General features: G+C 41.3%; 1 protein-coding gene across 3 annotated transcripts in view; it reads left to right on the top strand.

Moving 5' to 3' along the window:
- Nucleotides 1-12295, top strand: part of SMAP2 (small ArfGAP2) — a 48317-nt gene that overhangs the window by 33472 nt on the left and 2550 nt on the right. For 2 of the 3 annotated variants that reach the window (XM_036444145.2, XM_036444147.2), the window contains 7 exons: nucleotides 1105-1190; nucleotides 2611-2689; nucleotides 6087-6173; nucleotides 7464-7545; nucleotides 8497-8606; nucleotides 9937-10102; nucleotides 10547-10863. In XM_036444145.2, coding sequence (XP_036300038.1) covers nucleotides 1105-1190; nucleotides 2611-2689; nucleotides 6087-6173; nucleotides 7464-7545; nucleotides 8497-8606; nucleotides 9937-10102; nucleotides 10547-10863 — 927 coding nt within the window. The remainder of the gene's footprint in view (nucleotides 1-1104; nucleotides 1191-2610; nucleotides 2690-6086; nucleotides 6174-7463; nucleotides 7546-8496; nucleotides 8607-9936; nucleotides 10103-10546; nucleotides 10864-12295) is intronic. The other variant, XM_036444146.2, reaches the window with a different exon arrangement.

Here is a 12295-nt window from a genome sequence, read left to right as displayed (position 1 = left end):
GAAGATTTTAAAAGATCTTGGGATTTATCCCTCCCAAGTGCTAAAAATCTATTTCAAAAACACACTTATTGGTAATAAAGCTGAATGGGTTAACTAATAATATCAATTCCGAGTGTAGTTACTGGCTGCATGTTGCCTGTCAGATTAGGCACTGATTATTGCCTGCCAAGTAGACATTTGGTAGCTATGTGTCTTGGACTTTCAAATGGAATTTTGAATTATTACTGAATTAAATGTATCTTGTCAGACAGACTTTTCAACAAACGGAACTCAGGTGAGGTAGGAAAGACAGCTGTAGGGGCAAATGGTTGTGAGCAAAGTAGAGAATCATGGATTGGAAATCAAAATACACAGGTTTTAAACTATCATCCTCTTTAGCAACTGGTTTTCTTTGTTTTTTTGTTTTTGTTTTGTTTTGTTTTTAAATATATTTTATTGATTTTGTACAGAGAGGAAGGGAGAGAGAGAGAGTTAGAAACATCGATGAGAGAGAGTCATCGATCAGCTGCCTCTTGCACACCCCCTACTGGGGATATGCCCGCAACCAAGTACATGCCCTTGACCGGAATCGAACCCGGGACCTTTCAGTCCCTAACCCGACGCTCTATCCATTGAGCCAAACCGGTTTCGGCCAACTGGTTTTCTTTGGATCCACTCTCTAGAGTGGATTACTTCTTCAATGTAAAATGCTGCTGCCAAAGCCGGTTTGGCTCAGTGATAGAGTGTTGGTCTGCGGACTGAAGGGTCCCAGGTTCGATTCCGGTCAAGGGCATGTACATTGGTTGCGGGCACATCCCCAGTAGGGGGTATGCAAGAGGCAGCTGGTCGATGTTTCTCTCTCATCGACGTTTCTAGCTCTCTATCTCTCTCCCTTCCTCTCTGTGAAAAATCAATAAAGTATATTAAAAAATATATATATGTATATTAAAATATATTAATATATATATATAAATAAAAACATTCATGAATGAATGTTCTAAATAAATAAATAATTAATTAATTAAATAATTAAATAATTAAAAACAAAATGCTGCCATTGGATGAGAAGTTTTAAAATTCTTTTCTAATCTGACATTCCATGTTTCCACATCTCTTTGGTTGCAGTGTATGCAAGAGATGGGGAATGGAAAGGCAAACCGACTTTATGAAGCCTTCCTTCCTGAGACCTTTCGGCGACCTCAAATAGACCCGTATCTTTTCTGGAGCAACTTAGAAGACTGAGTGGTATTTTGGTGTTTTGGGAGAGTCACAGAATATTCACAACTCATGACCTGTCTGTGTAGTCAGATCTAATCTATGTGGATTAGTTCTATCTTGTTTTCTTCTCTCTCCTGCACCCAAGGCCTACAAAAAAGCATATGTATACATTCTGTATCAGAATGGTGGTGTCACAGGGCGAAAACTCATTCAGGAATTAAGATTGGAGTGGTTCAGTTTCACTGTGAATTCTTCTGTAAAGTGACATCTCCAATAGTTTTTTGGATCTCTGAAGCTACTGTTTGATAAAAATCATTTACTGTGTCATGTTGAATCACAAAAACTACTCTTCACTTTTTAAGGCCTTTTTATGTGCTGTGTGAAAGAATGAACTGTTGTTGACCAATTAGTAACTTTTTTCTCCCATCCCCTCTGCATGGGAGAGCACCCAGCTCACAAAGCCAGTGGTTTGTTGACCATTTTGTTACAGTTGGCTTTTTGGTTGGTACAGGCAGACTTAAAGCAGATTTGGAGCCAGGGAATCTGGCCACGGGGTACAAGAGTTTATAGTTTTGTGGGTTTTTAAAAATATAATTTATTGATTTTTAAAAAATATCTTTCTTTCTTTCTTTATTTAATATATTTTATTGAGTTTTTACAGAGAGGAAGAGAGAGGGATAGAAAGCTAGAAACATCGATTAGCTGCCTCTTGCACACCCACTACTGGGGATGTGCCCACAACCAAGGCACATGCCTCTGACCAGAATTGAACCTGCGACCCTTGAGTCTGCAGCCGATAATCTATCCTAGGAGTGTCGAACTCAATCATAGAAGGGGCCAAAATCTAAAATCCAGCCTAAATCGCGGGCCGAATGGTTTACTGAACAGTCATAAACTATCATTGTGATGGAAACGCAGCGGAGTGCAGTGATGACAGCGCGGTGCGGGCCACATTGCAAGGCCTGGCGGGACGGATTTGGCCCGCGGGCCTTGTGTTTGACACATGTGCTCTATCCACTGAGCCAAACCGGTTTCGGCAAGAGTTTATAGTTTTTAGGGTCATTAGTTGACTTTGTTTAAGGCCTATTGACCTAATGCCTTTAAAATAGGTAATTGTCTGCTGCTTGATCTGTGTTCTAGAGCAGCGAGCGGCTCCTCTGCTGGCAGTATGAAGATTAATCCCATTTGTTGCTCTCAGTGCTCAGAAGGGAAATCAGAGGAAATAGGATTCCCTGCAATAACTGGGAAGGAGGCATTTCAAGGTTTTGGTCAGAGAAACTACATGCGAAAAGACAGGAGCCGAATGGGGAAGCCAGACAGGAGGGAGAGAGAACATTCTGTGGATACAGGTTGATCTTTTATAGTCATCCTGGGAAAGACTTGCTTGATTTACCCTTAATAAGCTTTTTGCAGAGCTGTCGAGGGATTCATTCGAGATAAATATGAGAAGAAGAAATACATGGACCGAAGTCTAGACATCAGTGCCCTTAAGGTTGGTTGTAACTCTTTCAAGTTTTGTCCATAATAAGTAATTTGTTTATTAATCGGGCCAGGGGAGAATTTGAAGATCAGTTGCTAACATGCTCAAAAACTATTATTATTTAAAAAATAACTCAGTTGGTTAAAGCATCGATCCAGTACAGCAAGGTTTTGGATTTGATTCCAGGTCAGCATATTCAAGAATCAACCAATCAATGAATAAATTAGTAGAACAACAAAAATCTATTTATCTATGACTCTCTCTCTCTTTTTCTCTCTCTCTTTCTCTTTCTCTCTCCCCCCATTTTGCTTCTCCCCCCTTCCTCTCGCTTTCTCTCAAATCGATAAAATAATAAAGATACAGAAGTAGAAAAAAGCCAGCTATTGAATCAAGATCATAAAATATCATGAAGTGAAGTTTGGCCTCAAGGGCAGACAGGACAAACCATCAGTGAGTTATTTGTCTTGATCTGCATTTGGATGCTAGTGACTCCCAATTCCAAATTATTTCTTCAGCTGGACATGTTGGGCATATGAGATCAAATAGAAAGTGTGTGTGCGTGCGTGTATAAATTTATATCATTTATATATACACACATACAAACCCTTTGTGCATACTTAAGTTTTGTTTTCATAAGTGAAGTCAACAAAATTAAGTGTAATTAAGTCACCAGTTTCCTTCAGTTAGACCAGCATGTATTTCCTGTGCATTAGTGGACTGATTGCTAATGGGATGACCTTTGTTCCAGAAAAGGGTTTTAGGTGGGGGCTACCAGTTGCCAAGTATGTTTTTCATCCTAGGCATGTGGTTAGAATCTGAAAAAACGATGTATGATAACTAGGACAAGTATAATATACAGGAGGAAATATGACATGGTTTCTGGAAGAAGACTATAAGCCTGATTACTGACAACTAAAGAACCAATAAATATGACTCTTTAGACCTTTAAAAAGCCTTTGACAAGGTTCTACAGTAAATTTGTTTAGATATAATTGACTATTTCTTGAGCCACGGAAAGATAGAAAGTATGATATTCTCAAATTCTATAATAGCACAGGTCTCATCTGTCATCCATCTGATTAGTTATTCTAATGGAGAATGCACTAGTTAGTGAAATCACTAAGTTTACACAGGGCTCTAAGCCCTTCCAGGCTATTTAAAGTTCCAAATTGATCTTTTGAGATTATGTGAAAAGGCATTAATTGGGAGGTGAATTTCAATGCAGACCGATAAGTGCAAAATAATAATACTCTTACCTCACAGTCATCCAGAAAAGGGACGGGGAAGTTATCTTAACTGTTCCAAGGGAGATTAACCCAGTATATAAGCTATGGCTTGGATGGCATTAGAAAGAAACCAAAGCACATACATTGCCTTTTATTTGTAGAAAACTATGGTCTGTCTGCCTGCCTTTGTTCGTTGTACCTGAAGATGTGAAATTGGATGAGCTCAGGAAAGGGCAGAGGGAAGAGGTTCTGTAGGAAGATAGTGTGCTCAGGAAAACAGCCTGTTTTACTCGCTGGATATTTCCATTTCGGAAGGAAAAAACTTTACCTAAAGGCCATTTCAATTGTTTTTATTTGATGTGCTTAGATTACAGTTTATCTTACCTTTTTCCTTTTGTGGCATAAGCGTTGTGATTTACATTTTTCTTTAGAATAAATGTGAGGTGAATTACTTTGTGCATGTGAGCTTTTCCATATTTTGGATTATTTTCTTAAAATATATTACAAAATATGGTATTATATAGGTCAAAGCATTTCAGTATTTGTCTTTCATACTTTTGCCAATATACTTTGCAGATGTTGTACTATTTTATACTGTCTTCTTAGCACTATATTACAGTACTAGTTTTACTTCATCTCTATTAACATTAGGTATTATTAAGACCTTTCTCCCCCCAACCCTCCAAAAGAGGCATTTTAAATTGCACTTTTTAATCAATAGCAAAGCCTTAAATTTTCACATGTCTGGTATACCTCTTTTCAAATGCCTGTGTTCTTTTTTTTTTCTTTTTTTTTCAAATATATTTTATTGATTTTTTTACAGAGAGGAAGAGAGAGGGATAGAGAGTTAGAAACATCGATGAGAGAGAATCATAGATCAGTTGCCTCTTGCACACCCACTGGGGATGTGCCTGCAACCAAGGCACATGCCCCGGACCGGAATCGAACCCGGGACCCTTCAGTCCGCAGGCGGACGCTATCCACTGAGCCAAACCGGTCTTGGCCAAATGCCTGTGTTCTTGAATTTACTTTGTGGTTCTGTTTGACATTTAAATGTTTATATGATTTTTAAAATATGACCAAAACATGGGTGAAAATATTATGAAACAGCCTCTGACAGTAACAAAAACTGAGAGAGACTTTCTAATATTTTATTTTTTATGTACTTTTTGGTTTTATACAAGTGGCTCATTTGGGATACTTTATAATCCTTTTACTCTTTTTTGGCCTTATTTCCTTGATTAATGTTTTTCTAACCATTAAGCTTGGCATTTTTTTTTTTCTGGTTTAAAAATAAAAGATAAAGCCCTAGCCGGTTTGGCTCAATGGATAGAGCATCAGCCTGGGTCCCAGGTTCAATTCCGGTCAAGGGCATGTTGGTTACGGGCACATCCCAAATAGGGGGTATGCAAGAGGCAGCTGATCAATGTTTTTCTATCATCAATGTTTCTAACTCTCTATCCCTCTCCCTTCCTCTCTGTAAAAAATCAATAAAATATTTTTTAATTTAAAAAAAAGAGTAGTCAAAAATAAATAAATAAACAAAAATAAAATCAACAAAGAATATGTATTAGTTAGATGAACATGAACTTATTTCACCAAGATGAGGAGGGACCCCCTCAAAGCATGAGCAAATTAAACTTGAGTCAGAAAGGGGCAGCAGATGGGCAAAATGTTTTATCCTCTGTAGACAGCCTATACTGCACATTTCAAGAGTCAAAAGACAGATCAGGGAGGCTGGGTGCTTAAGATAGTGGTCAGCAAACTCATTAATCAACAGAGCCAAGTATCAACAGTACAACGATTGAAATTTCTTTTGAGAGCCAAATTTTTTAAACTTAAACTTCTTCGAACGCCACTTCTTCAAAATAAACTTGCCCAGGCCATGGTATTTTATGGAAGAGCCACACTCAAGGGGTCAAAGAGCCGCATGTGGCTCTCGAGTCGTGATTTGCAACCACTGGCTTAACATATTTGAAGGATGCCTCTTAGAGCTTTGAGGCTGATGTTGACCAGGCTGACTCTCATACCCCACACCAACAACTCCAAAGCTTGTCAGACTCCTGTATCAGAGTCAACAGGGACTTTTTGTTTCCATTTTGGACTTTTGGAAAGGCAATTTATCAAAACTGGCTAGTCACTATTGAGCCTGTGTTCTTTGTCTTTTTTTAAAATCATTATAGAAAGAAAAAGATGACAAGTGGAAAAGAGGGAATGAGCCAGCTTCAGAGAAAAAAATGGAACCTATTGTTTTTGAGAAAGTGAAAATGGTAAGTGGGAAAGTATTGCACCCTGTGGATGGCCTCAGGTGTGTTTATAAGTGGAGGGGTGGCCTGCAGTTGATAGCATATTGTACCTGGGCCTAAAGGGTTCCGCATTTAGATGAGCTCACCTGCTGCCACTTCTGCTTCTTCCCCACTGCTAGTTGTTGCCTAATCTGCTCTGTCAGTTTCTTTGGAGCTAGGTGGCAGCTTAGGAACCTCATCTGTCCCATTTAAGCAAGAGGCATGTTCCATGCCAGAATGTCAAGGCTGTGTGATGCTTTCTGAGTAGATGTACCTCTTGTTAGACCTTCTATATCTCATTTCCTGTTGCATTAAGAACAGTCCAGCCCTAACTGGCTTGGCTCAATGGATAGAGCATCGGCCTGTGGACTGAAGGGTCCCAGGTTCGATTCCAGTCAAGGGCATGTACCTTGGTTTGCAAGCACATCCCCGGTGGGGGGGGTGCAGGAGGCAGCTGATAGATGTTTCTCTCTCATTGATGTTTCTGACTTTCTATCCCTCTCCCTTCCTCTCTGTAAAAAAAAAAATCAATAAAATATGGGGTTTTTTTAAGTAAAAAAATAAAAATAAAAATAAAAACAGACCAGAAGCCAGGCTAGACTGACCCATTTTAAGCAATCACTTCTTGTATTCTTGCTCTGTCATATTGAAGTAGACACCTTTCTCTTTGCACAGGGCATATTATGGCTGTAGTAGTGGATATCTAATGTCAGATCTTGGAATCTTAGGAGAGAGGACTTTTTACTGTTTGCTTAAGGAAGAGTGTTTTATCATCATTCTGAATCGCACTGTCAAAGAACACAGTCATTAGTGATATTGGCAGAGTGAGTTAGGTAATCTTTAGACTGATCTCCCTTTTGGTATTAAAGGTTTTCTAATCATTGGGGGATTTGCTGGCTCTTGGCTCCTATACCATCAGACACCTACCTTTTTTCTTGTGTGTTTTTTTGTTGTTGTTTTGTTTTCCCCCTGGGACCAAAACTTGCTACTTCTCTTGGACCCCGATCTGTGGTTGTCTTGGTTTCAGACAGATCTGTCTCTTCAGAAAGCCAAACGAGCACAGATGATACCTTTGCGTTTCCCTCTAGGTCTGATTTATGCACTTGTACCTCTGACTTGATTCTTTCGCCTGACACTTCCTGAGTTCTGTTTCTTTGGTTACTCTCTTTGAATAACATCAGCCATACCACAATAAAATCTGTGGCTTTACAGTGGGGAGGGGAAAAGTGTTCAAAACACCTGCTTGCTTCTTTCAATAACATGTTTTCGCCGTAGCCACAGAAAAAAGAAGACCCACAGCTACCTCGGAAAAGCTCCCCGAAGTCCACAGCACCTGTCATGGATTTGTTAGGCCTTGGTAAGAGTCAGACATGCCCACTCCCAGAATCTTACAGATTCTCTCTGACCCTGGGAGGCTGGGCAGAGATGGGAGTCTTTCAGTTTGTATCCCTCTCGCTAAGAGTGTTCTCTCATGTTCTTCCTATAGTTTTGGATCTGAGCAGCTGTGCTAAGAAAGTTTAATGTGACATTTTTCAGAGCGACAGTACAGTGGTTAAGCATACAGCCTTGAGAGCCAGAGTCCCGGCTCGGCCACTTACTGTTATGTGACATTAGGTAGCTCACGTAACGTCTGAACATTCCTTTCCTGTCTATGCAGTGAGGATGATATAAGTGTCCATGTCAGAGGTGTTGCTGGACGATTGAAGTGAGATGATGCCTCCAAAGCTCTTAGTCCCTTGCCTGGCACATTCTAAGCACTCAGTACATGGCTGCAGTTTTCCTTAAACCAGCACCTGGGAGCCTTGCCCCTCCCTCTCATTTTTCAGGTGCAGCCTGTTTCTGAGATGGCCCCTTATCTTGTGCTCATTTTTCTCCAAACCTTAAAACCCTGCCCCATTCAGAAGTAAACCTGCTCTTTATCTTTCACAGAACTGATGGCTGTACTTTATTTCAATCCATTTCTGCTGATTTGGGTTATTGGCTACGTAGGCTTCTAATTTTAATGTATCTTTAATTTATCTCTGAAAATGAATCCTACACAGTGTTATCCCTCAAATAGCCAGAAAGGAGCCAGCGCCCTGTGCCTGATAGCCGGGCTGCAGGCTTCTCCAGAGTGCTCCTGGGAATGTGGGGCGAGGCCTCTCGTGAGATGCCCCATCCAAGCTAGATGGTCCCAGAAGCCTAGATTTCCAGACCCAGGATGGAGTGTATGGGCTTTCCCGGTCTTCGTTGTGTCTACGATAGAAGGCAGGCCTGGGCTTAATGAGCAGTGCTACACTTTTTTTTTAACTTTAACCTTTCTTTCCAGATGCTCCTGTGGCCTGCTCCATGACAAGCAGTAAGACCAGCAATGCCCTAGAGAAGGACTTAGATCTTTTGGCCTCTGTTACATCCCCCTCTTCTTCAGCTTCCAGAAAGGTGAGTCTTGCGGGCTCCCCCGGAGTTAAAGAGTAGTATTCTGAAAAGAGTGATTTTGATAACTTAATCATGGAGCTGAGTGATGCTTCCTTGGTGGAAGTAGGCTTTGGCTTTCTTGGATCTTGATTCTTACCTTAATCCTGTGTTGTCTCTGTTACACCCTAAGATCAATATTCAGTCCATTCCCTCCTGCCCAAAAAGGGGCTTTAAGTGGGCTTCTGCCTAAGGTGTGTCAGATTGTACGGCTGATACTTTAGGTCAACTCCTCGGCCTGAGTTATTGCCAGAGGATTTGTACGTGTGAAAGACTTGAAACATTTGATGGCTGCTATTTGTGGAATATCTGCTATGTACCAGGCACAGTGCTAGGTGTTTTTATATATTTCACTTATAATTTAAAATCTTAGTTACAACCCTGCAAAATGGTATTTTATAGAAGAGGAAACATTAGTTCAGAAAATTTATGTGTCCAGCCTCTTGATACACAACTAGTAAGTGGCTACTCTAGCATCTAAACTCAGTTCTTTCTGGCTGTATCATTTGTAGGTTGCTTTTATTTTTTAATTTTATTTTCTGTTTTTAGCAAATTACATTGTTTTGCTAAAGAACAAAGCATTGTTCCAGAGCTTACCTATTAGGTGTTTTCTGATATTTGTATGGTAAAATGTTAGGAGGTAGGTTCCATGCCAACTACTAATTTCAGCCATCAATTCTTTTTTGTTTGTTTATTTTAAAAAATATGTTTTTATCTATTTCAGGAAGGAAGGAAAAGAGAGAGAGCAATAGAAACATAAATGATGAGAGAGAATCATTGATTGGCTGCCTCTTGCACACCCCCACTGGGGATTGAGCCCGCAACCCAGGCATGTGCCCTTGACCAGAATCAAACCCAGGACCCTTCAGTCCACTGGCTGATGCTCTTTCCACTGAGCTGAACCGGCTAGCCTTTTTTGTTAATCCTCACCTGATGATAATTTTCCCATTAATTTTTTTTTTTTTTTTTTTTTTTTTTTTTTTAGAGTGAAAGGGAGGGAAGGGGTGGAGGAGAGAGAAACATTGATGTGAAGAGAGACACATAGATTGGTTTCTTCCCACGTGTACTCTGACCCGGCCCTGGATCAAACTTGCAACCCAGGTACATGCCCTTAACTGGGATTCGAGCCAGCAACCCTTCAGTGTGTGGGCTGACATTCTAACCACTGAGCTCCATCGGCCAGGGCCAGCCATCAGTTCTTATTGTAAATGTTAGAAGCAGCAGAGAAACGAGGGAGATCTTTGCAGAGATTCCTATGAGGACCATTTCATTGTCCCCCTGCCCTCTTTGCCCTAAGGTGGTCGGTTCCATGCCAACTGCAGGGAGTGCCGGCTCTGTTCCCGAAAACCTGAACCTGTTTCCAGAGCCAGGGAGCAAATCAGAAGAAACAGGCAAGAAGCAGCTCTCCAAGGACTCCATCCTCTCCCTGTATGGCTCCCAGACGCCTCAGATGCCTGCCCCAGGTAGATTTCTTGGGCGAGGGAGGGGGGGAGGCTGGCAGTATGCCAGGTAGAGACATGAGGGCTTAAATGTAGAAATTATTTGTTGCGACAGGGCAGTTGCTTTGGCGCAGTGATAGCATACTCCAAACAAGCCTCAACGGGAGTGACATTTCTTGTGAAGCCACAGAGTATCAGCAGATTCTTCTGAGGGCTCTGGTGTCACATGTCTGTGAAGTCCGACTCAAGTCTGGACCTAGACTTTAAAGGGGAAGTAGCTAGATTAGCAACCCTCTGGTGGGAAGCCATGACAAGTCTTGTAGGCAATCTGTCTGTCTGTGTGTCTGTGTAAAAGAGCATTCTGAGTTGTAGTCCTGAGAAATTCTAATTGGAAAGGAGCAGCCAGTGAGACTTTGGACTGACTTTGTGCGCTTTCCTAACAATTCTGTACGTGTGTTCTCTTGGCAGCAATGTTCATGGCTCCTGCTCAGATGGCCTATCCCACAGCCTACCCCGGCTTCCCTGGGGTTGCACCTCCTAACAGCATCATGGGGAGCATGATGCCCCCACCAGTAGGCATGGTAGCCCAGCCAGGGGCTTCAGGGATGGTTGCCCCCATGGCCCTGCCTGCAGGCTACGTGGGTGGTATGCAGGCATCAATGATGGGTGTGCCAAATGGAATGATGACCACCCAGCAGGCTGGCTACATGGCAAGCATGGCAGCTATGCCCCAGACTATGTATGGGGTTCAGCCAGCTCAGCAGCTGCAATGGAACCTTACTCAGGTAAGCTACCCCGTTTTATTTGGGACAGGAGTTTCCAGACTTCCTCAAGGCCATTTCACCTTGTGTCTCCCTCTTATCCTTTACATCTTCACAGTAGATGCGATAACATGAGAGACATTTATGCTTAGGTTTGCGTTCTTTTCTTTCTTCTTTCTAGAAGGTCTATCCACATTCAGACTTTCTGCAGAGTTCTGGATTCCTGTAGAATAAGGATAACTGCCAAAATCTAAATCTCTCCATGCATCCATCAAAATAAAAAACAACCTATACTGATAAATAAGGAGCGCAAATAAAACCTCCCGTAACTTACCCATGGCTACCGCGTCCAGTAGACAGAATGCTACAGACTTCAAATGACATGGCAGTTGGCATAGAAACACCTAAACCCAGCAGAGCCAGCATCTCGGGGAAGGCGACAGACCATAGATGAAGTCATCCCCAGAAAGAGTAAGACCTGCCCTGACCGGAAACGCGCTGAGAAGAGATCTGAGACCTGGTAGATTGAGGCTCTAGTTGTATGGAGAATCAAAAGTAAGGGATTGAAATATATAGGAATTCAGGTGATAGCCCTGGAAAACATGGCTTCTAGGGGAGGTGGGGTGACTTACAAGGAGAATTGCTCTTTGAAGGACGGTGTATTTCACCATCTTTCTCCCTGCAAAATAGTCATTTCCCTGTACTAACAGAAGAGGGTGCTCTTGAACTAAAAATGGCACTGATGGGTTGTAACACACAGAAAAATGACAACTAATAATTGTAAAAAAATAGGTATCACATATTCTCGAAGAAACAGGCTTCAGGTATGTATTAATTTCAGTGAAAAACATGATGACAGTTACTACCTTAGCCAAGTGATCAAAGGTAAAATAACAGACAGTGGCACCAATTAGTATCATGTGCTTTCTGGTACCTTGCATTAAGACCTAAGAAGGGCACAATATCACCTACATAAATTCTTGCAGAAATGGATTCAATCATATAAAATCCAAATGGAAGGATTTTCTGCCAACTAAGTGGCCTAGATTCTTAAAACCGTGTCAGGAAAAAAAGAAAGAGGTGGCTGGGGAAGTGTTCTAGCTTAAAGGAGACTGAAGAGACATGAAGATGAAATGCATATCAGAATATTGCAGTAACCTTAAATCTCTTAAGCATGTGCACTGTATTGTGGTTCCAGGAATGTGTTATTATGAAACGCTTACTGACGTAATGGGTGAAATGTCACAATATCTGTAGTTTTCAGTGCCCATCAAAATTTTTCAAGTGTATACAGATGAATCAGAAAAGATGGCGAAATGCTAATAATTGGTGAATTTAAGAAAGGAATAGATGGGCTTTGCTGTACTATTTCTTCCAGCTTTTCTGTAAGCTTGGCATTTTCTTTAAAAGTTGGTGGGAGAAAAATAAACCCCTAAGGAAAAGGAGCTCCTGGAGA

This window comes from Pipistrellus kuhlii, unplaced genomic scaffold, assembly GCF_014108245.1.
Source record: "Pipistrellus kuhlii isolate mPipKuh1 unplaced genomic scaffold, mPipKuh1.p scaffold_m20_p_2, whole genome shotgun sequence".
Taxonomy (NCBI): Eukaryota; Metazoa; Chordata; class Mammalia; order Chiroptera; family Vespertilionidae; genus Pipistrellus; species Pipistrellus kuhlii.
Note: the sequence above shows the minus strand (reverse complement) of the source record. Positions and strands in the feature narration are given on the sequence as shown.